At 56.6% G+C, this 23,245-nt stretch overlaps 1 protein-coding gene across 1 annotated transcript in view; it reads left to right on the top strand.

Moving 5' to 3' along the window:
• The window catches only part of ATP6V0D1 (ATPase H+ transporting V0 subunit d1), a 45,329-nt gene extending 22,472 nt beyond the window's left edge, over positions 1 to 22,857 (top strand). The window contains exons 2-8 of the mRNA XM_010355105.2: positions 7,168 to 7,339; positions 16,146 to 16,324; positions 17,686 to 17,765; positions 21,533 to 21,610; positions 21,734 to 21,910; positions 22,011 to 22,088; positions 22,192 to 22,857. Coding sequence (XP_010353407.1) covers positions 7,168 to 7,339; positions 16,146 to 16,324; positions 17,686 to 17,765; positions 21,533 to 21,610; positions 21,734 to 21,910; positions 22,011 to 22,088; positions 22,192 to 22,353 — 926 coding nt within the window. The 3' untranslated portion in view covers positions 22,354 to 22,857. The remainder of the gene's footprint in view (positions 1 to 7,167; positions 7,340 to 16,145; positions 16,325 to 17,685; positions 17,766 to 21,532; positions 21,611 to 21,733; positions 21,911 to 22,010; positions 22,089 to 22,191) is intronic.
• Positions 22,858 to 23,245: the final 388 nt, after the last annotated feature.

Genomic DNA, 23,245 nt, shown 5'->3' with positions numbered 1-23,245 from the left:
CCTACTCAGCTGCCTAAGGAATGATGTCATGAAGCCAGTGATCTGGCAAAATGGATCTGCAGAGGGGGCCGGGACTGTGGGATAGGTCAGCTGATAGGTGATGGGTGGGCCTGCACTGGCCAGGGAAAGGTGCCATGGACACCCCAGTTGAGGGTGGTAGTGCCAAGGCTCTGGATGGGGAATAGCAGGTGGCATGGAGGAGAGGGGGGAAAGCTGGCATTTGATAGGAAGTGTTGGAACTTGGGGTTACTCAGTCAATTGGTGTTACGTGAGGTTCGCAGAGAGCCTGCAAAAGGCCCTGGCAGAGGCCTGGGAACTGAAGAGGACACTCATACTGTGCTGCAGGCCCCAGGTAAACCCAGGGTTAATGGTTTTCATGCTGTGGCTCCCACACTGAGAGTTCCAGATGTGGTGCTCTGACCCTGCAGATCTAGCCAGCCAGTGCACACATCTGCTTTGGAGCTGATATGAAAAAAAGGGTCTCCTCCCACCCCTGAGCCTAGGGAGTAGGTCAGGCTCAGCACATTCACCGAGGAAGAGTAGGGCAGCTCTCACTTTGTTGGGCCACCAGCCTGGCCATCTGTCCACATCAGTCCATCTGTCTGAGTTTTCCTGCTTTGAGCCAGTAGAAGTTGTGGCATTGGAGGTAGAGCCCAGGTCTAGTCCCTTCGAAGCAGACTTCTCAGCAAGGCCCAGGGGAGTGGTAGAACAGGCTCCAAGGCTCTGCCACCCTGGCAGAGAATGGCAATGTGGGCACACCAGAGTCTAGGGAGCATGTTCTCACATCTGGTTCCATTCAATGGGCCTCAATTCCTGAAAACCCCTGAGCTCCCCAGGAGAGCCTCACTGAGTGACCTCTGGAAAAGCAGAAGTAAAGTCTGGGAACACACTGTCCTCTCACACTCTGCCGTGGCCAGCTGGCCAGCAAGACCCCTCCATGGGCTGGCCATGAGGCCACGGGGGAGCCTCGAGCGGGGCTGCCCCGCCTAGTGTGCTGGCCAGGGGCTGCCTCCATGCCTACTGGGCCCAGGGGCATGTGGGACCAACCCCCTGGCATGGACCAGGACCCTCCTTTCTGCCTCCCTGTGGCCCTTGGGGAGGAACTGCAGAGGCCTGGGGGCTGAAAAGGCTGTGTGCCATCAGACCCTGGGAGCCCTGGAGAGGCTGAAAGATCCCCTTCTGGGTTGGCAGGATCTGGGAAAAGTTTCAGGAAGTGGGCGGGGGCAGGGCTGCCCAGCTGCCACCTCTCAAGGCCTGTCTGATGCTGGCTGCCAAGCCCATACTTTGTCACACAGAGAGCAGAAAGCACTGGGCAGGCTGAGTGTCCTATGCCCTCTTACTAATCAAGGGCTAGGGTGATAGGGGTGCCAGCTGGGGCCCACTATGTGGCCAGCCTGAGTCTGGTGCAGCCTGGCGACCCCTGAGAGGGGCAGCCATGCCAGGTGGGTCTTAGGCTGCAACCTTCTCAGGCCTCTTCAAAGACCTCAGCTGCCCCTGCTGGAACCAGGGCAATGGTCCTTGACACAGGCAACCTCAGGGTGGACAGGGCCGGCCTGTGGAGGCGGGAGGGCAGGGATTCTCACTTTCCAGGCTGGGGGTGTGTCTTCCCAACCCAGCCTCTCCATGGGCCTGAGAAAGCAGCACTATTTCCTGCACTTTAAGGGCTTCTCTCTCCAGCAGCCTGTGGACTTCCCTGGAACACTTGCTGGAGCAGAGATCACAGGAAGGTCACTCTGGCCAGCAAGTAGCACTGTTAGACCAGTCAAGGGCTGAGGTAATACTAGGGCTGAGGGCACGGGGCCTCCCAGGCTGTGGTAGAGGGCAGAGCTCCAGCTCCAGGGTCACATGGACTGCTAGGTGAAGGTGACAGCAAACCATTTGATTTGGAGGACTTCATTCTGTTGATGGTGTGGAGAGTGGACTTGGGAGTAGGGAGCCAAGATATAGGGCAGAAGGCCTGGGTAGTGCCAGGAGAAGGAGTTGGAGGGAGAGTCATCTGAACATGGGGACAAGAATGTGGGACGCAGAGGAGGTGTGGGAACGTCCCGGGGTGCAGACTGAGGAGCAAGCCTAGGCCTGAGGGAAGGCTGGAGACACCGGGAGACTGAGTTGGTCTGCTGCTTCTCTGAGTTGGGGTTTAGGTCAGACAGCAGAGAGAACTTCCTGAGAGCAGCATCATCTTCTTGAACATGAGAAATCGGCCTCCAAGGAAGTCTTTTACTGTGGGAGATCCCAAGCTGGCCAGACATTCCTGGTGTTGGGCCATGGATGGGAGGATTTGGGGTAGACAGCTGGGCTTGTGGGTAGACCAGAGCAGTCCCCCGAGTCTGTGCTAGCCAGAACACTACTTGCTCATGCCTCGGCCGGGCACGTCTGGGCCTCTCAGTGGCCATCACCGAGGCTGTCAGGCTGCTAGATTGCTGAGCCCAAGGCCCAGAGCAGAACTAACCCCTGGCTTCCCAGAGCCCCTGCCGTCCTTGGCTGCCCTCAGGGGCTGGGCCAGGGCTGGGTGGCCAGGTCTCCCACGAAGCTCTCAACAAGTTCCAGGCCTCTCCTTCTGTGCTTAGATCCTGCTCCCAGTCACGTCCCCTCCCAGTCACATCCCCTCCTCCGCATCCCTCAGAGAGAGCAGGAAGCTGGGGAGGAGGGAGCATCCCAACCAGCCTTGTCCTAGCCCTGACCGGTACTGTCTTAGGGCTTGGGGCTGCCAGCCACTGGGTCTGGGAGCCAGGTTTCTCTAACAGGGTCGGAGCTGGTTTAGAAGCCTTGTGTGGTCTCCTCATGGGTGAGCCGAGGGTTCAGTAGGCCTCCTCCTGTAAGTCGCCTTCTTGGCTGACAGGCTGTCCCCCTTCCCTGGGTCACAGGGAGATGTGGGGTTTGGCCAGGGAAAGTGGTCTGGAACGGCCCTTTGACATCATCCCTGGGGGCTTTTAAAAAGTAAGTTTCCTGGTAAGGAAGATTCCTCAGGCCTTGGGCAGGATTCTCAGTAGAGTCTCCCGAGTTTGCTCTGATCTGACAAACGCCAGCAGAAACCACCCGGCCGCCTGCGTTCCAGCAGTGCTTGGAGCCGTGGCTTCCCCAGATGCGGCGTCAGCAGAATGCAGCAGCCAAGGCACAGGGGTGTTTGCTTGGAGGCCCATGCTGAGTCCAGGAGTGGGGGGCCTGCAGAAGAGAGCCCGTTGCTTGGCTTTGCCCCCTCATTCATGTGCACACATTCCTGGATTCTCTAGGAATGGATGGTGCCACAAGGGATGCCAGAGGGACTTGTTCCTGAGTGATGACAGTCCAGTGACAGTGCTGACAGTCCATGCCTGTCAGGTGAGCAGTGAGTGTCCAGGCTGCCTCCGAGGAGGGGAAGAAGGCATGCCCTGGCTTCTCCCACCCCTCTGCCACCACCTGCCAGCTCATCTGGGACTGAAATCTGTCTGGACAGCTGAGTCCATATCTGAAAAGCCTGTCCTGGGTCAAGGACTGGGGAAGAGAGCAGTAAAGGAGGTGCAGAGTGGGGAGGAGAGGAGGAGACCAGATCTGGGGACAGACAATCCCTCAGGCCTGCTGCACCTCCCAGCCCCTCTATGCCCCACCCAGCTTTGGGACTCTGGACAGGTTTCATGTTCTATCTGATTTCTGTTCCTGAGGCTGAAATGGGCATGGCTGAGAGGTCCGGCACACAGGTTGCTCCTGTCATGGGGCTGAGTACACTGTACAGCCCATGTGTTTCCAGTTAGAGTAGATCTGGGTTGCCCACTTCATGTTGGGATGAGGGGACTCCCCGCTGACCAGTGCCAGGTGTTGGATAGAGAGTCATGGAGGCCTGGGGAGGGGAAAGGTGCTTGGCAGTGGGGAAGTTGCTGAGCTAGGGAGAGAAGCCATGTGGAGCAAAGTGGGAGGCTGGAGCAGAGGAAGTTTCATGCTGCTTGAGAGCTCATGAGGATCCTGAGTGGGAGGTGACAGCTCACTCGGGGAAGCCTCCCAGCAGCCTGTGCCAGGGCCTGGAAGAGCAGTGTGTACACAGATGCCCGGGTGAGGCGCAGCCCCTGGTGCTTTGGAGGGGAGGGATCAGGAGGCCAGACTGGGGTCCAGACTCCCAGTCTCAGGGAATAGTAGAGTCACTGGCAGGAGTGCCACCACCCAAAGGACTGAGTTTTTCCCTGGAGCTCACCCTGTACATCTGGCCTGGCCTCTAGGCCCAGGCTATAGCTGAAAAGGAAGAAGTCTCCTGGCCTGAGAAGGGCTCTTGGCTGGCTGCAGTGGCTGTGTGAATAAGCAGACAGGTTTGGTCTGGCAGCTGCCTCACCAGTGCCTGGGTCTGACCCAGAGAACTGTATTCCAGTCCTGGCTCCCAGCTGCCATCCGCTTCGCAGCTTCCCCTAGTGGAGATTTCAGCACTTGCTGGGCCTGGGCCAGAACCCCAAGTATATAAAATCAGAGCATGAACATGACTTTGATAAATTAAGAAGGCTTCATTTTAATACCACAGTAAGAGGAACCAGTTAATATTCTCACCATTTCACATCCACAAAAACCACATCAGGGGCATTAACAATCTCTCAGTTTTGTACAAATAAACCATGTTTCTTTTAAAAAGAGTTGCACACGTGGCTCACGCCTGTAATCCTAGCACTTTGGGAGGCTGAGGTGGGCGGATCACGAGGTCAGGAGTTCGAGACCAGCCTGGCCAACATAGTGAAACCCCGTCTCTACTAAAAATAAAAAAAAATTAGCCAGGCATGGTGGCATGGGCCTGTAGTCCCAGCTACTCAGGAGGCTGAGGCAGGAGAATCGTTAAAACCCAGGAGGCAGAGGCTGTAGTGAGCCGAGATTGTGCCACTGCACTCCAACCTGGGCAACAGAGTGAGATTCTGTCTCAAAAAAAACAAAAAAAAAAAGAGGCTTGCACACTTGCCCAAGCTCAAGGATATTAAAATCTAGCACATGAAACCCACTTCTAGAGGTAGAAATACAGGCAATATATTATTTCAGCAATGACCATCAATTACAGTTAAGAACAGTTAACAACCAAACGGGTAATGAAATACTGCAACCACCCAAGTTTACTGAGCAAAGCACCTTTTCTCACCCATGCCTTACTCTAGGAGTAGCTGGGACTTGGTTAGATGTGGTAAGGATGTGGGAGAAGAGATCCCAGGGCAAGGGCTCATTGCAGACGGCCTGGAGTAAGGATGTAGGAGAGTGCACATCTCCCAGGCAAAAAGGCATTGGGGTCCACAGAGCAGAACAGGGGCTGGTGGCTTCTGCCTGCCCTACCTGGCTCTCTCTTTTATGCCCTTTTGGGTGGCCATGGGAGGAAAGTAGTGGTCAATTGCAGAGTGATGGTGAAGGCAGCAGGTGTCTCCTGCAGGCCTCTGGAGGTTGAAGTTCACTCCATGAGTATCCAGGAGCCACAGAGGTCATGAGTACAGCCTGCCACCAGCCCCCTAGAGATGCAGGTGGAAGGCGTCCATTCCAGAGACCTGTGCATACCCCTACCTTCAACATGCTGTCTTCCATCTCTCTTTTAGCACGCCTGACTCCAGGTTGGGGCTGTCTTCTCCTGATGGAGTACAGCAGGAGGGGCATCACTGGGGTCCCCTAAGCCTGTAGAAGGTTATATGCCTCACTTCCCTCCCTCTCTAAACAACCCAGGATAGCATGGTCTCCTGAGCCTCAAAGACACCTGCGGAGGCCGTGGCCAGGATAGCGTGTGGAGGTGGTCCCAAGTGCAGCTCCGCCTTTGATCCCCTGGGCAGCCTTCCCAGGGGACGGAGAGGCATGTAGTCTTCCAAGCCAGCCTCCGCTAACATGTGCCTGGGTCTCTTCTCAGCCACTGCCCTTGGTACTGTCCCAAGGGAGCTTCTGTGTCCTGTATCGGGTGGGATAAGTACTGCTGAGAAGTATAACACAAGTGAAGGGACAGTGATGGGCTGGTGGAGAAGCCTCTGAAGTGGGGTTGTGTGAGGGAAGATCTGAGGGAAGGGAGGGAGACAGCTCCATTTTCAGGCCAGGAGACAGGGAAGGGCCCTGAGGTGGGGACATGGCTGGGGATAGTGAGCATGGGGGAACCACAGGACCTAAGTCAGAGAGGTAGAGGGGGGATGGTGGGACCACCACATGAAGGCTCTGGAAGGGACTCCCTTTCTGAGTGAAGTAGGAGTAGGGGAGAGTTTCAGGCCAATGAATGGCATGGTCTGCCTTGTGTTTTAAAAAGATCACTCTAGCTAGCACATACCTATAGTCCCAGCTACTTGGGAGGCTGAGGCCAGAGGACCGCTTGAGCCTAGGAGTTCAAGTTCAGCCTGGGAACATAGGAAGATGCCATCTCTAAACAAAAACAAAAACAAAACAAAACACTCTGGGAGACTGTTGTTAGGTTCTCATCAGGATCCCACTGCCTCTTCCCTGGCCTGCTTCCCCCGGGCCCTTCTGCTCTGCCTCTGCTTCCTTTTCCCTCACCCCATCTCTGAATGCTCAGGAGAGCCCTCAGGATTGGTCTGCCTGCCTCCGGCCACTCTGAAGGGGTGCTCAGTCTTTCCTGTCAGCCTCACCTCCCCTGCATGCCACTCATTTGCCCTGAAGGCCACTTGTCACTCACACCCTCCTCCTGGCTGTTTCCTTTATACTTTCTTGCGCCTGCCCTTTGCTGTGGCCCAGCCTTTTGTGGCCTTCTCATTTTCTCAGTCTGATCTTTGGTGCCCTCTCCACTCCACTCCATAGCTTTAGGCATCTCCTGTATTTCATGTGCCTCGTGTCTGCCTCGGGGTATGTTGGCTTGCCCCTCTGACCCTGAGGCCCTGGAGTGCAGGACTCATGACTTACCTGCTCTAGGTTAGGGCCAGCCTACAGCTTAGCATACAGAAGGGCCTCAAAGACTGGGTTGTGGATTAGAGTTTCCCAGGCTTTCTGGTCATGTTGGGGAGGAACTATTCCTCTTATGCTCGAACTTTGGGGCCCCATGTCCTGGATTGTGGCCCAAAGATCTGGTGCATCTCCAGGGCCTTAGCTGATTGCCCTGTGGTAGTCCCTGAGCCAACAGGGAGATGGAGGTCAGGGTAGTAGTGGGACACAACTGCAGGGGAGAACGGGGGCTGATCGGGGTGGGAATGGGGACTTGGGACCCTTGGGGAGGCCCAGCAAGGCTAGCCCTCACCCCCTACCCTTGGGTTTCAGACTTGAAACTGCATCTGCAGAGCACTGATTATGGTAACTTCCTGGCCAACGAGGCATCACCTCTGACGGTTTCAGTCATCGATGACCGGCTCAAGGAGAAGATGGTGGTGGAGTTCCGCCACATGAGAAACCACGCCTATGAGCCACTTGCCAGCTTCCTAGACTTCATTACGTGAGTGTGCCTTGTGGCGCCTTCTCCTCTTACCTGGGCAGGATAGTTACACCTGCAGGAGCTGGCCCCAGTGTGGCTTAGGCCAGCTGCCTTCGTGCCTACGTCAACTTTCAGAGCTGAGGACAGCTCTGTCAGGCCAGCTGTCACAGGGCCCTGCCTTCAGAGTCCTCCCTGATTGTGTGCGTGATCATTCAACAACGCTGGACCTCCAGGCCACCACCTGTAAAGTGGGGTCACCAGCACGTTCACTACTGGCTGAAGATACGGTGGGCAGGCAAGAGTGTCCCACGCAGTAGTGCTGGATGAAGCCTCTTCCCCCAATCACATAGACTAGGGTAGGGAAACCTGGGAAGGTGGGAGCCTTTTTTCTTACTCTACAGCACCCAAACAAAACACTCACCAGGCCCCACTCCCCATGCCAGGGGTCAGATGTCAGGCGATGGACAGAGCTCTGAAAGGCCAAGGTCTTAGGATAGGCCCATTCTCTGTCTGCTCTGACTATGGCCCTGGGTCTCAGGGAGATTGGGTCGGAGTACAGCTGGGGAGCAGGCCGAACGTCTAGCTGCCTTTCTCAGTTCTGACACAAGCCCTCAGGAACTCAGGTAGGCAGGCCCCCATTCTTATGACCCTTGGCTGCCCCAGCTTCTTCATTGTCTGACACTTGGGCACCGCTCTGCCTTCATCAAGCTCCTGGAGAAACTGAGTGGAGGAAAGGACCTTGGGATCTGCAGGCTTGGGGAGGGCACCTGGACTGGTCAGTCTCTGCCGGCCATGTATATCTGTGGACATAGGGAAGTAGAGAGGGTCCCTTTGCAGGGATGTCCCAAGAGCCATGAGCCAGGTCCTGGTGGACAAAGAAATAGCCCCAGTCTAGGTGGCTGCCCCACAGGGGTGGTGAGCAGAGGCATGCTCGGCAGCTAGCGTCTAGGAGAGTACCCTGCATTGGCAGAGTGTGAGTGTGCAGTATGTGAAGCATTTCCCTGAACTCTCTGGGTATTGTCTAGCTTTTACTATTCCCTGATTATGGTGCCCGCACTCTCCTCCTTGGGACCTGACACACCTGCCCCACTTGTCCCTGCAGGGACAGAGTTAGATGCCTGCTGCCTGGCCTGATTCTTATCCCCTGCAGTTAGGAGCCACTTGCCCAGGATCCACTTGCTCAAGGAAGTACTGCAGCCAAAGGGCTCCATTCTCAGGCAGGAGTCACAGGCTGGGACACCTGAAGGGCGAGGGAACATGCCCAAGCTAGGAAGCAGGCCCTCTCCTGGCCACAGACCTCCTTCCCTGAAAGCCTCCTTGCTGCCCTGGCCTCCATCAAGGTATGCCAACATGGACCTACTGGGGCAGGAGGCTGGTAATGGGGTGTCTCTTGTGGTGCCACATTAGGGGTCACATTGCAGCTCCCCATCTGTTGATCATTCCCTGGCCCGGGTCTCTGTGTTCCTTGCTGCAAAGCCAGAGCTGAGGACATACCAGGAAGCAGTACATTTATTGCCAGAGCCCAGCCTGAGACTTGTTTGCACAAGGCTGCTTTAGCTTCCTGGTGAATGTTCTGGCCTTGCCAGCTAGGCTGGCCAGAGGAGGCCTGACCCCATGTCCATGGTCAGAGGGTAGATATCACCCATCCCACTGCCCACTGGCCCACCTGCCTGTACAGCTAGCCTTTGGCCTGTCTTGGTCTTAGCCTGCCAGGCCATGAAACTGGAGAGGGGTCTGAGCGTGACTGAGGCCACACAACTGCCAGCTCTTTGCTAGAGGTTGGCTGCAAGCACCAAGGGTACTTAAAGCAGCCAAGTGCTGTCCTGTGGCAGGCTCTCCGAATCTGCTGCTTCCCATCCCTTCCATTCATGGGTGATTGTGGCTTACAGTCCTACCAGCCACTCACTCCTGCCCTCACTCAAGAGCTCAGCAGTCACGTGTCAGCCCATCAGGTCCTGTGTCTGCTTGGTCCATGACCTCGTCATCTCCAATGACCTGCACCTTTCCTCCTCTGCTCTGCACTTCAGCCACCCCCACTGATGGCTGCCCAGGCCCATGTCACCACCTGGAACTGCTCCACCCCTGAAATTGCTGAATCAGGCACCCTCTCTACCCACAGCCTTCTGGCCCTCCAGCCCACTCTCAGTCCCTTGTGGGACATGGGTTCCGGACTCAGCAGGACACTAGGCCTTGCTTCCTCCCCTGCTACCCCTTCTGTCTTCATTTCCCGCCCTCCCCAGCTGAGGTTCCCTGGTCCATCATTCGAGCACTTTTCTGCCAACATCCGCAGCTCTCTTGGCCGCCCAACTCATGGTCCCACCCGGCTGGCAGCCCCCCAGCCCTGGAGGAATCCCAGCAGCCTCCAGTCTGGAGCCGCCCTCCCCCTACCTCCACTGCGGGGAGGAAAGCTGGGGAAGCCAGCCTTGGGGGAGGGGGTCATCCTTGCTGCCAGGCGTGCATACTCACCCTCTTAGCAGCCTCAGCTTGTTTCTGCCCGGCAGACTCTGGCTTTACCTACTCAGCACCCTGCAGACCCCACCAGCACTGCAAAGACCACCTTCCCATCTTATGCTATTGCTCTCCTGCCCCCAGCCTCCTCTTGGGCAGATGGCCCACCTTCTTCACAAAGACAGTAGAAACCCGTATACCTCCCAGTGCTGCTTCTGTCCCCCACCCCCTGAAGCCCATTCCAATGGCAGAAGTGCCCTTCCTTTTCTCTTAGATCCTTCCACCAGTGTTCTGAGTGCCCTCACCTTACTCCCTGGATGCTGAGTGGCCACTCATCTGCATTCCTGTCTGTGCAGGCACCTTCCTTTCCAAATTCTTCTCTTCAGTGTCTAAGCAAGCTCAAATAGTTAAAAACCATGTCGGGGACCTAAACTTTTACATTCACTGTCTGTTCTCTCATTTTCCCTCATCCCTTGAGCTTTCAGCAGTCCCATCACTCCATCACAAGGCCCTGGCTAAAGCCACCCCTGACCCACACCTTCACTCCAGGTGTGACCACTCTGCAGTGTCCAGTCCCCAGTCACCTAGCTATTTCTTTGCTCCCATGATGCCTCTCTGACTTAACTCCTACCTCTCTGGCCACTCTCCCTTCTCCACTTTGTCCCAGCAGGTCATCCCCAGTGTGTGTGTGGAGTGCTGCAGGAAGGGGTGAAGTCTTCCATAGAGGCCTGAGCTCCCCCAGGCTGGGGCTGACGATTGGCTTCCCTGAGGAGGTGGCTAGTGTGGCTGAGGGGAAAAGCATTTAAGGGAAGCATTGAAATAGGGGGTTTTTAGGTTGAGGGAACTATACATGTCCTGAGTAGCGAGCGTGGTGCACCTGGCTCTGTGCCCCACACAACAGCCTCCAGGTGTGGTGCCCACTCTGGGAAGGAGGAAGCTACCCTAGAAAACCCAGAGGAATATAGCCAGAGAGGAGAGTACAGTCCTCCAGGTTGTAGAAGCGTCAGCGAGAGGCCCCGTCCTGGGTGTGAAGACCTGAGAGAACAGTGCCCTGACTGCCCACAGACAAAGTTGGCCCAGCTGGGGACAGAGGTCGGGACCATCACAGAGGTCACCTTAGCTCCATCCCTCAGGGCCTGGTAGTTGCTTCTGGAGCTGCCCCAGGCTGGCTGGAGCAGGCTTCTGCCAGGAGGTGATGAAAGCGGGAGCTGGCTGAGGCTGTGTCTGTCCTTCCGTGTGAGACAGTGTCCACTGCTTTTGTAGGTCCTGGCCAGCCTTCAGCCGCACATATAACCAGTACCTGGTCTGGGTCAGGCCTGGGGCTGGGAGGGAGATGCCTGGATGCAATGGGGTGGTACCAGTGATAGTATAGACAGTGCCTGGAGAGGACTGTGAGCAGCTTTAGCAAATGAAACTGGGGTTCACAGGTGGCTTCACAGCATTGGGAGGACTCCAGGATCAGGTGGGGATAGAAAGGCCACTGGAGAGAGTAGGTGGCTGGAGAAGAGGCAGCTGTCTGGCATGGGGCCGACAGCCTGATTGAGATAGGGCTCCTAAAGTAGACTGTCATCATGTGCTCTTGAGAGGATCTGGCTCAGTTTCATGCCACTAACATGTTGTTATGTCACCGTGCCCAAGCCCAGTCATTACCTTGCTGTGAGACTTGGGATAGTGTCTGTCAGGGTTTTTTGACCTTGGAGGGGACTTTGATCTGGGCCGTTCCATGATGTTTTCCCTTGAGTCAGTCCCGGAAGAGAAGCAGAGAGACTTGTGGGAGGAGTGAGTGTGGCCTCTGGGGAGTCCCAGGTGGGCTTTAAAGACCTTTGTCTTTGAATGAGTGAGCCTCCCTGGAGGAGGTCTAGCCCAGGTGCCCATTGGCAGAGCCTGGGCATGGGTAATCTGCACCACCTGGGGATTCTGAGGCCCCATATTTCTCTTGTGTCAGGGGCCTCAGTGCCACCAGCCTGGAGTGGGCAACTGGAAAGAGGCTTTGTCCCAGGACAGTGGCCTCAAATGCCTAATGAGCCTGTCAGCACATCTGTGATTTTCTCCAGGACCTGTCACCCCAACCTTGGGGCCCTGCTTGGTCACAGAGGGGCATCAGGTTCCTCTGGCCCCCACTCCCCTGGCCAGTTCCTGTCTTTGCTATCTGCAGTCACTGTTTCTGGGTCCGTGGCAGGACTCTGCAGTTGGGGGCTGTAGGCCTGCTGTGGTTTCGGGGTCCTGGGCTAGACCTGGCTCATGCCTTGAAGAAGTGCCAGCACTGCCACTCTTTTCCTGGGCCTGGGGTCAAGCATGCAGGAGCTCCGTGAGGCCCAGAAGGCTCAGACCAGGTGGAAGGACCCAACTCTGCCTCGGGGAGAGGCAGGACTTTTATGAGCAGGTTAGAGCTCATTATCTCTGTTGGAGCCACACCCCACTCATATTATTTTTTTTTCTTGGAGATAGAGTTTCACTCTGTCGCACAGGCTGGAGTGTAGTGGCACATTCTCGGCTCACTGCAAGCTCCGCTTCCCAGGTTCAAGTGAGTCTCCTACCTCAGCCTCCAGAGCAGCTGGGATTACAGGCACGCGCCACTATACCTGGCTAATTTTTGTATTTTTAGTAGAGACAGGGTTTCGCCATGTTGGCCAGGGTGGTCTCAAACTCCTGGCCTCAAGTGATCCACCTGTCTCGGCCTCACAAAGTGCTGGGATAACAGACGTGAGCCACCACACCCGCCCTCATCTTCTATTTATTTTATTTTTTGAGGTAGGATCTTGCTTGTTGCTCAGGCTGGAATGCAGTGGCATGATCATAGCTCACTGCAGCCTTGATCTCCTGGGCTCAAGTGATCCTCCTGCCTCAGCCTTCCAAGTATCTGGGATTACAAGTGCATGCCACCACACATGGCTTTTTTTTTTTGATTTTTTAATAAAAATGAGGTCTTGCTATGTTGCCCAGGCTGGCCTCAAACTCCTGAGCTAAGAGATCCTCCCACCTCTGCCTCTCAAAGTGCTGGGATTACTGGTGTGAGCCACCGTGGCTGGCCCTCACTCATCTTGATATGGAGGAGAAACTAAGTCTTGAGAGGTGGTATGCTGAGGGCATGGACAGGGCTCAGAAACAGTGATATTTCTGTTCACTTTCCACCTTGCACAGGGCTCTTTAGGACCCAGATGTGACTGAGTACAGATACTGTCACTAGCAGCTCACCCAAGCCCCTGCTGGGAACTGCAGTGGCAGGGGTACCCAGGCATCATGGCTGCCTCACCAGCACCAGACCAGTCCCCCAGGGTTGAGAAGCCGTATTGTTCCAGCAGGTGGCACCAAAGGGCACAGCAAAGGGGCAGGGTTGGCTAGGGACTCTGAAGGCTTCTTGGAGGAAGTAGCTTCCTCAACTCCAAACTAAGATGTCTGTGGACCCAAGCTGAGTTTTGAAGGCATAGGGCAAGGGAGGGCCTTCTGGGCAGAGGAATACAGATGGCCCCACCCCCACCCCACAAGGGCCTCTTTGGCCTGGCGGGCAGCCGGCCCTCCACTCTCCAGCTGTCTTCCCCTGGAGGGAGATACTGACCAGCTGGAACCTTATTCCCTCCTATTGAGGCCAAATGAGGGGAGGAATGGTGGAGTGGCTTTCTGGGGGCAGGGAGGCAGCTGCTGAAGCCAGGCAAGGAGGAAGAGGATTTCCCTGCCTGCCGAAGGACTCAGCCTTGGGAGAAGGGCAGACTGCTCGGCCAGCCTCATCTCTGCCAGGCCTGTCCTGCCTCTCATCTCCTGAAAAAGAGGATTCTGCCCCTCACTGGGCAGGAGAGAAAAACAGGGCTGCAGCAGCAACAAGCTTATAGCCAGCCTGGGAAGGAAAGTGCTGGGCCTGGCACAGGATCACCCACGATTGGCCTGGCTTGGGTTTGAAGAGGGCCTTGAAGGGGCTGGGGTGGTGTGGTTAGGAGTGGCCCTTACTAGGCTCAGCATTTCCCCCACATAAACAGATGCCCTGAGTGGGGGACGCAAGGAGTGGGAGGTTGAAAAAGAGGAAACTGGCTGGTGGGGATCCCTCTGAGAAAATGAGACTAGGTGGGGTGTGTAGAGCCAGGCAGGGGGCCCTGGCCATGGGTGGAGGTGTGTGGACACTGGCCATGGGGACAGGGAGCTCCTCTGCTTTGTGGTGTGATAGGGCCTGGTGCTGGCCCTCTCTGGGCCTTATCTGCTCTGACAGTGGGGCTGGTAATGCTAGTGGTTGTGGGATCACTTGGATAAGATGGGCCTTGGGTGTGTTTTTCTCCCTCTTCCCGTCCAAAAGGGAGTGAGATCATAAAGAAGCATCCTTCAGCTTGGGGGCAGGGGGTTGGTGGCTGTCTCAGGGAGCACCAAGGCTACACTGGGGCTGGATGGGGTGCAGTTAGAGTATTGTGGGGTGGCGCATATGCAGCATGGGTTCTGGGGTATGTGAGATGTTGGAGGCCTCATAGGCAGGAGGTGTATGTGCTGTCCAGGGTAGAAAAGATGCAGGCTGGGGCTGCAGACCATGGTCCAAAGTTCTGGTGAGCTCTGAGGTCCCTTACTCTACCAGCACTGTGGGGTTGGGGGCAGGAGGCTGCCCATTTGGGCCTCTTGGCTTGCAGCTGCAAGTGGGCCTTGCTTGAGGCTCTCAGTTATGGTTGGGAGTTAGGGGACTGTCTCTTCTCAGTGCACATCCTGTAGCTGACCCAGCCAGATTGGGGGCGGAGAGAGGGCAGTTGCCTGGCCCCAGGCCCAGGAGAGCAAAGGTCTTCGCAGGGCGCCAGGCTGGGTGGGAGCTGGGGGAGTGTAGAGCAAGCAGGGGGAGTGGGGGTCAGGCCAGGACAGGAGCTGGGGCCTTTTCCTCTTGCCGCCTTTCTGGAGGGCCCTGTGGGAGCTCCCCCAGTGGCCAGTGCTTTGAGCTGAGGCCTGGGCCCTGGGCTGCCACCTCCCCTCCTTTCTTTCTTCAGTATGGGGGAACTCACCTCCTACCAAGGTCCTCCCTGGACAGCCTGAGCACTGGTTGCACAAGGTCCTGTCACAGGGCAGGGGCCTAGGTCTGGCCCACTCAGAAGCTAGGACAAGACCTGTGCTCAGTGCCCAGCTCAGAACAGCAGCCTCCACCCCAACTTTTATCCTCTCATAGGTGCCTCACCCTGACCTTGGAGGAATTTCCCCTAGGCCTCATTTAGCTCCCTTGTACCCTGAGTTCATCTCTGGTGACAGACTGCAGGATAGTTGTGGCTACTGCAGCCTAACTGTTGCCTGGGGCTCTCTGCCCTTCACTGCATCCCCACACAGGTGACTACACAGAACTCTCTGCCCCAGCACCTTTGTAGCTGGTTGTAGGCAGAGCCTTGTCCCTTGCCAAGTCTGAACTGGGCAGTCTCACCCCTCCCCAGCTCCACAGCCCCCTCTGCTGCCCATGCACCCCACAGAGCTGGCCTTCTGCAGGGCAGAGTGATGGGAGCCTCAACCTGGGATCGACCTGACCCAGCCTCCTGTTCAGGTCTCTGGGTCTTATCCAGGCCATCCTGGGTGAATGCCCAGCCCTGGCCTCAGGCCCTAAAGGAAGAGGACAGTTCTCTATTCTGGCATGGGCTGTGCAGGTCTGCCTGACCTGGGCCTTTACTCCAGAGAACCCCCACTGGCTCCTTGCTGACCTTCCCTGGAGAAGCTTCTCTCCACTCCACTCCTCACCCTTTCCTCCCCTCGCCATCTCTGCCTCTTCCTCTTCTGTCCCCACTGGGAAACAGAGTGACCCTAACTGGATGACAATTCCCCTGCTTACCCTGCTCATAGATCCCTAGTGCTCAAAACAAAGCCAGGGCCCTCTAGGCCCAGCCTCTGCCCCCTGCCTGCTGCAGCCCTGTGCTGCCGGCTGCTGCGCTTTTCTCTCCCTCTGCCAGTCCTGACCATGCCAGTTTCTCCAATGCATCCGTCACTCAGTGAGTGCCTCCAGGCCTTTGCACATGCCGTCCCCTCTTCCCAGAATAAGCTTTCTTCTCCCAGCCCTTTAATTTCCCGGGCGCTCACACTCTTCACCCCTGGGCTGGGCTGCATGTCTCACCTTCTGTCCCCAGTTCCCGTGTCCTGTTAGAACACTGTTCATGCTGTGGGGTAGTTAACTTGTGTCCCAATCCCTCACAGGGCATGAATCCCCTACCCCGCCAAAGGCGGGGGCTGTGTCTGTCCTAGGCCTCTGGCAGTGGGGTTGGTCAGGAGCTTGAGAGGAAAATGGGGAGGGAAAGGAGACATTGGTGCATATCTGCATCACCCATGAGTCAGCACACATTGTTAAGGGATGATGACCTGTGCAGGGGGGCAAGGGCATGGTGCTATGCCAGGACTTCCCGGCCCCCACCCTGATGGGCTCCTTGCTATTGCCTGCCTCCTGTAGTTACAGTTACATGATCGACAACGTGATCCTGCTCATCACGGGCACGCTGCACCAGCGCTCCATCGCTGAGCTTGTACCCAAGTGCCACCCACTAGGCAGCTTCGAGCAGATGGAGGCCGTGAACATTGCTCAGACACCTGCTGAGCTCTACAATGCCATTCTGGTGGACACGCCTCTCGGTGAGCCGCTGTGTTGGTCATGGGAGGTGGGCAGTGGTGTCAGCATCAGCGCATCAGGGTGGGGTTGTGGACCCGCTGGGGGATGACCCTGAGCCAGAAAGTGAGACCTGCACACTGCTGCTTACCTTTGTCGCCCTTCAACTTCCTCCTCCCATTATCTCCTCACTTTACCCCCTTCTGCTCCTGTCCTGTTGGTTTTGCTGGGCCAGGCAGGCTACCCCAGGGCCTGACTGGGACTGTCTCACTTTGTGAAGCAGTCTGATTTCCCAGAGTGCAGAGGAGGGCTGAGCTCATGGAGAAGAGTGAGAGAGAGGCCCAGGTGCCTTGGAGTCCTGGGAGCTCCTATAGACTATGGAGCTCCTACAGAGCTGGAACCTGAGCAGAGCCAGAGTGGCTGGCTGCCTGTGAGGCAGAGGAACGAAGCAAACACCGTCACTTCCCTCCACTGAACAGGTCCCCTGGGCCAGGTCAGACAGTGTCCAGCAGGATGCAGGGTCCGTGTCAGAAGCCAGGGAAGGGGAATTAAGAGCTTCCTGCAGAGCCCTGCTTAGGCAATGCTAGTTCCTGCCTGCTTAGGAGGCTGAGGAGAAGGCACTAGGTGTCCTCATAGCCAGAGTCCTGGGCCTGGGGTACCATCTCCAAGAAGCCACCAGGGTTGAACCGCAGGCCTCTAAGCTGCACTAGGTTCTGAGCTGAGAGGCCTGAGCCCTACCTGCTGACCTTGTCTGCCATAGGCTCTCCCAGCAACTCTGAGCTGGTTCTGGGCTGTTTGTGGCTTCTTCAGTTTCTCCGTCTTTAAAGAAGAGCTAGACGAGTGAGTCTGCAGGCCCTCTTGGGGGATGAGGGTGCTGTATCCTGCTCTGGCCTCTCTTTCCAGCTCCACAGTGGCCCCCTGGATCACTGATCTGTGCCTACCCTGCTGTTGGACTTGTCCTAAGGAGGGGCTGGTTTTCCAAATGTGGGCGCCAGGGCCTTCCTGGGGGGTGTAAAGAAGTAGGCGTTAGGCCCCAAATCCACAGCTGCCTTTCCAGAAGGGAGGATGTCATGGCCTCTTATGCAAGCTTGTCTTTGGCATGGTCTGAGCTTGGGTCTGCCCCAGCGGTGATTAGATCATGTTATGGCTAGCTGCCTCCTTTATAAATCAATTTTAGGAGCCAGGAGGCAGGAGAAGCTCAGGTCAGTGTACATGGCCCAGAGCATTGCTTCTGCCACTTCCAAGGCAACAGCCCAGGCTGGGGATCCCTCAGTGCCCAGCCCTGTGGGCCTTATGGCACAGGTACTCTGTGCCGTGTAGGGCAGTTGAACATCAAGATTCTGGCCTAGACCACCTGCCCACCCCTCAAACCACGTTTCCTCCCCAGCGGCTTTTTTCCAGGACTGCATTTCAGAGCAGGACCTTGACGAGATGAACATTGAGATCATCCGCAACACCCTCTACAAGGTAATGCCCTGCACAAGCCATGGGCGATTGGCCTGTCGGTGGGTGGGGCTGTGGGAAGTGGTAGGGTGGTGATTTATGTGAGGTGCTGGGACAGGATGCAACTATGTCAGGCTCCTATCCCAGGGGCTTATCTGCTTATTCTCTGGCTCCCATGCTGGGCACAAGGCTGTGTGGAACAGGTTCTCTATCCCATAGTGCCTGTGGCAGGCTCAGATAAAATCAGCAGGAGTGACTGGTGTTCCACTGCTGGCCTGTTACAGCTGGCTCCTGGACAGCCGCTCCCCCAGCATCCAGGAGGGTCATGGGCTACCACCCAGGCCGTAGCCCCTGGAACCACCCTACCTAAGCTATTGCCAGCAAGGACAGGCACTTGAGCAAAGGCAACAGTGTGGTTAGTTATGGTGAGAGGAGGGACCTGGCGAGGCATAGCCAGGTCCTTATGTCCCTCATAGGTTCCCAAGCTTGGAGTCAGTGCCGTTTCCCACCGTCCTCATCACCTGCCCACCTCTTGCCTCCCAGGCTGTAGCATAGACTGGCCAACCCCTGGGGATAGAAGGTGGGCTCAGGATTTCTGGGTCAGCACTACCCTGGCCCAAAGAGATTAAAGAGCTAGGGGACTGGAGAGGAGAGAAAGGTTTAAAAATTAAAAAAAATAAAAGCCCGAGACCAGTTAGGTTAGGGGTGTTTGGGATAGACTATGCTCTGGCTGCAGTGAGGCAGTGAGCTATACATAGCGCCAGGACCCCAGACGGGCTGTAGTCAGGAACATGGATCTGTGGTGGGCAGGCTCCAAAGCAGGGCTGAGGATGACCCTGGCCAAGGGACCTGCTGACCTCACCTGTCTATTGGGTGAAAGTCCCCTCCTGACCTGGTTGGAGCGAGCTGGCTGACATTCGGCTGCAGCCTGAGCCCAGGCCCGCCAATCTCCCTGCAGGGGCCTGGGCCAGAGCACATTGTGGGTCTGGTGATAGGGGAAGGGCCTGCCTGGAGGTTGCAGTGGTGTCGGCAAGGGACCAGCACGTGCAGAAGGAAAGCATGGAGCATGTGCCAAGTGGCAGGCAGTTTGCTGTGGAAGGACACATTCCAGATGGACAGGGGAGAAGTCTAGAAGAAGAGGCAGGCATGGGATCAAGTTACCCAGGGCTTTGAATGTAAGGCCAGAAGTTTGAACATAGTCCCGTGGGCAGGGTCAGCCAGTGGAGGTTTCCAACAGAGCAGAGTCTTCTCAGGAAGCCCCTTCTAGCCACAACGTGGAGAGCAGATTAGAAGGCCTGAGATCAGAGGTGGGAAGGTCGTCAGCTTCTTTAATCCTTTGGACTGCACTAGGAACTGGGAAGGTGTCATTATCCCCATGTGAAAATGGGGAAACTGAAGGCTCAGAGAAGTAGGGTGGGTTGCCTAAAGCCACATAATAAGTCACTGGCAGCGCCAGGGATCACACCTGGCTCAGCTTGTTTGCAAAAGTGAGTGCTCTCACACACTCCGCGCTAATAGGGCACAGGCCAGCCAGTTAGCTGAGAGGAGAGAGAGCATACACACGTGTGTGTGTGTGTGTGTGTGTGTGTACGTGTACGCACGCGCCTACCTGGCCTGTTGCCGGGTTCCCTGCCCTGAGACAGGGTGAGGGGTGCGGCTGTCCGCCAGCCTCACCCACACCCTCACCGGGCCTGACTGGTTCTAGCTGGAGTTGCTGGCGAGGGCTACCTAGGCACTAGCTCGTAAACATGGACCCAATGCTGTGGGCCTTGTGCCAGGACTGCCAGCCTGTCAGGCAATGTCCCAGCCCGATGACCACAGATGGGAGATTAGGTGGACCCTCAGCCACCCGTTGGGTGGGAACAGTAGGCAGCTGGTGCAGCAGCCGTGGACTGGCAGACTCCAGGGGACAGGGTGGGGGTGGGAAGGTGACCTTGGTACTGGGGTTGCTGGGATCTTGCCAGTTTCTTTAGCTACCCTAGCCTCCAGAGAAGAGTCCCACCAGCCTCCCTGACCCTGGGATCAGCCTCTCCTGGGATTGGTACAGATTGGCTAAGCAGTTGGGTAGGTAGCAGGCATGGAGCCCAAGACCTGGTTGGTTGTTCCCCCACAAATAGGAAGTGCAGGCCCCACTGGGGCAGGCTGTGGGATTTTTGACATATCCAGCTTGGCTGGCCACAGGGAAGGAGGTGACTGGGGACAGGCCCCAGAGGGACTGTGAAAGGTACCACCAAACCATAGGAGGGGTTGGCAGCTATCTCTGCCACCCAGGCCCTCTGATTCCTGAGATCCTCTGTGCTGGGGTCAACCCTGTCTTCCAGGCTTCTTACTCCCTGACCTGTCCTAGATTTTTGTTTCCCGTGATCCCAGAGGTCACTCTCAGGCCTTCACCTGAGTCAACCTTGCCCAGCGTTGCTGGCCAGGGCAGACCTGGGCTCACAGACTCCTGGGTCTCATCTCATCTCTCTTGGAGCACCACCCAGCAGAGCCTGTGAGCCCAAGTTGGCTGATAGTTGGCAGAAAGGTCTCCACACCTTGGAGTTTAGACCTCAGTATGAAAAGCTTTCCATGCCATCCAGCCCTTGCCTGCAACCTGGAAGAATAATCTCTAACCTGTGGAGCCAGAGTCTCTGAGCCCATGCCAGCAGATGGGACTAGGGAGGTCTAAGTGGAGGCTGGCTGTTACAAGGGAGCTCCCCACGGGGCCCGTAAGATCATCCACCTTCCTTGGCATGGAGAGGTATTGGGAGGAAGCATGGCTGCTCTTGTGAGTGAGAGTTGGGAGGGACGTGGGGCCTGGGCTGACCTCTTCTTTCCTCATGCCCAGCAGATCCAATTTGCCTGGGCAGGGAGTGCTTGTTCCCGCCGGCAGCCCATGTGCCTGCCATTGTACTGTGCCCAGCTGACGTCCGTGTAGGCAATAACCATCCCTCAGCAGGAACTGGCCTGACAATTTTGTTCTTGCTGTGTGATGCTGAGGGGCTGCCTGGAGGATGGGAGGAGGAGGTGTTCTGTAAGGGAGGGTGGCAGAGAGGGCCAGGTCACTCAGTCCCTGCCATCCCTGTGGACTCTCAGGTGTGGCCTTTCCTCACTAGCCCACGGACACCTGTTTTGTTTTTTTTCTTTTCTGAGACGGAGTCTCTTTCTGTCGCCCAGGCTGGAGTGCAGTGTCATGATCTCAGCTCACTGCAAGCTCCGCCTCCAGGGTTCAAGCAATTCTCTGCCTCAGTCTCCCGAGTAGCTGGGATTATAGGTGCCCCTGCCACCGTGCCTGGCTAATTTTTTTTGTATTTTTAGTAGAGACAGGGTTTCACCATCTTGACCAGGCTGGTCTTGAACTCCTGACCTTGTGATCCACCCGCCTTGGCGTCCCAAAGTGCTAGGATTACAGGCATGAGCCACCGCATCCGGCCACACCTGGTTTTCAGAAGCTGAGGAAGGGGAGGTTTGGAAAGATTTGGGGAAAAGGAAGGCAGAGCAGCAGGGGGAAGTCAGAGGACCCCTGCGAGCCCAGCCTTCTGTGAGATGAGGGGGTGAAGGGGATTGTAGGCTGAAGCAGACAGTCCAGTGGGCCCTGCCCTGGCACTCCTGTGTGGGAGGCTATGGGCAGCTGCCACTTGGCTGATTCACAGAAGTGTTTCCTTGGCTTTGCTGTAAGAGCTGCCTTGGCCCATCCATGGGTGTGCTTGTACCCACCTTGAAAGGGGCTAGGGAGGGGAGGAGGGAGCTGTGAGGGCTTGGCCCTCCAGAGCCTCCTTGCCTGTGCTGAGCAAGCTCCATGCTCTGCACAGGCATACCTGGAGTCCTTCTACAAGTTCTGCACCCTACTGGGCGGGACTACGGCCGATGCCATGTGCCCCATCCTAGAGGTGAGTGCCTGCTCGCCCTCCTGCCTGCTGGTGCCCGCTAGCCCTGGTCTGGGGAGGCTCTGCCAACTGACTGGCTACTGCCTTCTTCTTCCTCCCTTCCTTACCTGTGCACTGGCTCCACAGTTTGAAGCAGACCGCCGCGCCTTCATCATCACCATCAATTCTTTCGGCACAGAGCTGTCCAAAGAGGACCGTGCCAAGCTCTTTCCACACTGTGGGCGGCTCTACCCTGAGGGCCTGGCGCAGCTGGCTCGGGCTGATGACTATGAGCAGGTCAAGAACGTGGCCGATTACTACCCGGTGAGTGCCCCGGCTGGCAGGACAGCGGGTGGGCGTGTTGTCACCAAGCACACCCATCCAGAACCCTCATGTTCGTGCTTTCCCCCACCCCCCTGGCCAGGAGTACAAGCTGCTTTTTGAGGGTGCAGGTAGCAACCCTGGAGACAAGACGCTGGAGGACCGATTCTTTGAGCATGAGGTGAGTCTGTGGGGTCTGCTTGTCAGAGGGAGGCCAACCTGGTGGTTTAGACCTGACTCTGTGGCCATGGCCACCTGGATATCACATCTTCCTGTGTCCACAGGTAAAGCTGAACAAGTTGGCCTTCCTGAACCAGTTCCACTTTGGTGTCTTCTATGCCTTTGTGAAGCTCAAGGAGCAGGAGTGTCGCAACATCGTGTGGATCGCTGAATGTATCGCCCAGCGCCACCGCGCCAAAATCGACAACTACATCCCTATCTTCTAGCGTCCTGGCCCGAGGCTCTCAATTGCACTCTGTGTGTGTGTGTGTGTGTGTGTGTGTGTGTGTGTGTGTGTGTGTGTGGTCTGTGACAAGCCTGTGGCTCACCTGCCTGCCCGGGATGTAGTACACTGTCCTAGCAGCTGCCCAGTTCTCCTGACCCTCTTAGAGACTGTTCTTAGGCCTGAAAAGGGGCTGGGCACCCCCCACCAAGGATGGACCAAGACCCCCTCCAGAGCAAGGAGGCCCCCTCAGCCCTGTGTTTACAGCCGCTGATGTGTCTAAGAAGCATGTGGTCACTTTCATGTTCCTCCCTAACTCCCTAACCTGAGAACCCTGGGGCCTGGGGGCAGTTCGAGCCTCCTCTCCCTTCTGTGAGTCACTCCCAGAGCCGTGGCCCATGGGAAGGATAGAGTGTGTGTGTCCTTGGGGCCTGGGGGGATGTTGCTTGTCAGCTCCCTCCCTCAGCCCTGCCCCTCTGAGACAATAAAACTGCCCTCTCTAAGCCCAGCTGTCTGCTGTCTCCTTTAGGCCCTAGTACCTCTCCATGACCCTTAACTTCCCTTGTGACCCCACCTTGCTAAGCAACCCTGCCTAAGCCTCTACCTCCCTCCCTCAGTCAGCAGCCCAGATTCTTCAGGGTTAGGGAGTCCCAGGAAGATAGCTCCTTCTTCTGCTGGAGGCTCAGATGCATACAGGCCTGGGAAGCTAGGTGTTGGCATGGAGGCCCCCTGGCCTTCCCAGTTGCTTCAAGCAATTGGGATCAGGGTCATTACCCCCATTTCACTATGAGGAAACCCATGGTCTTAAATGATTTGCCTCAGGTCAGTGGAGGAGGGGGAGGTGTGAATCACAGAGTACCAGGGGAGTCCCCAGCCTCCACACTGAGCCCCAGGAG

Source organism: Rhinopithecus roxellana, chromosome 20 (assembly GCF_007565055.1).
Source record: "Rhinopithecus roxellana isolate Shanxi Qingling chromosome 20, ASM756505v1, whole genome shotgun sequence".
NCBI classification, from domain to species: Eukaryota; Metazoa; Chordata; class Mammalia; order Primates; family Cercopithecidae; genus Rhinopithecus; species Rhinopithecus roxellana.
This window is presented reverse-complemented; position numbering and strand designations above follow the sequence as displayed.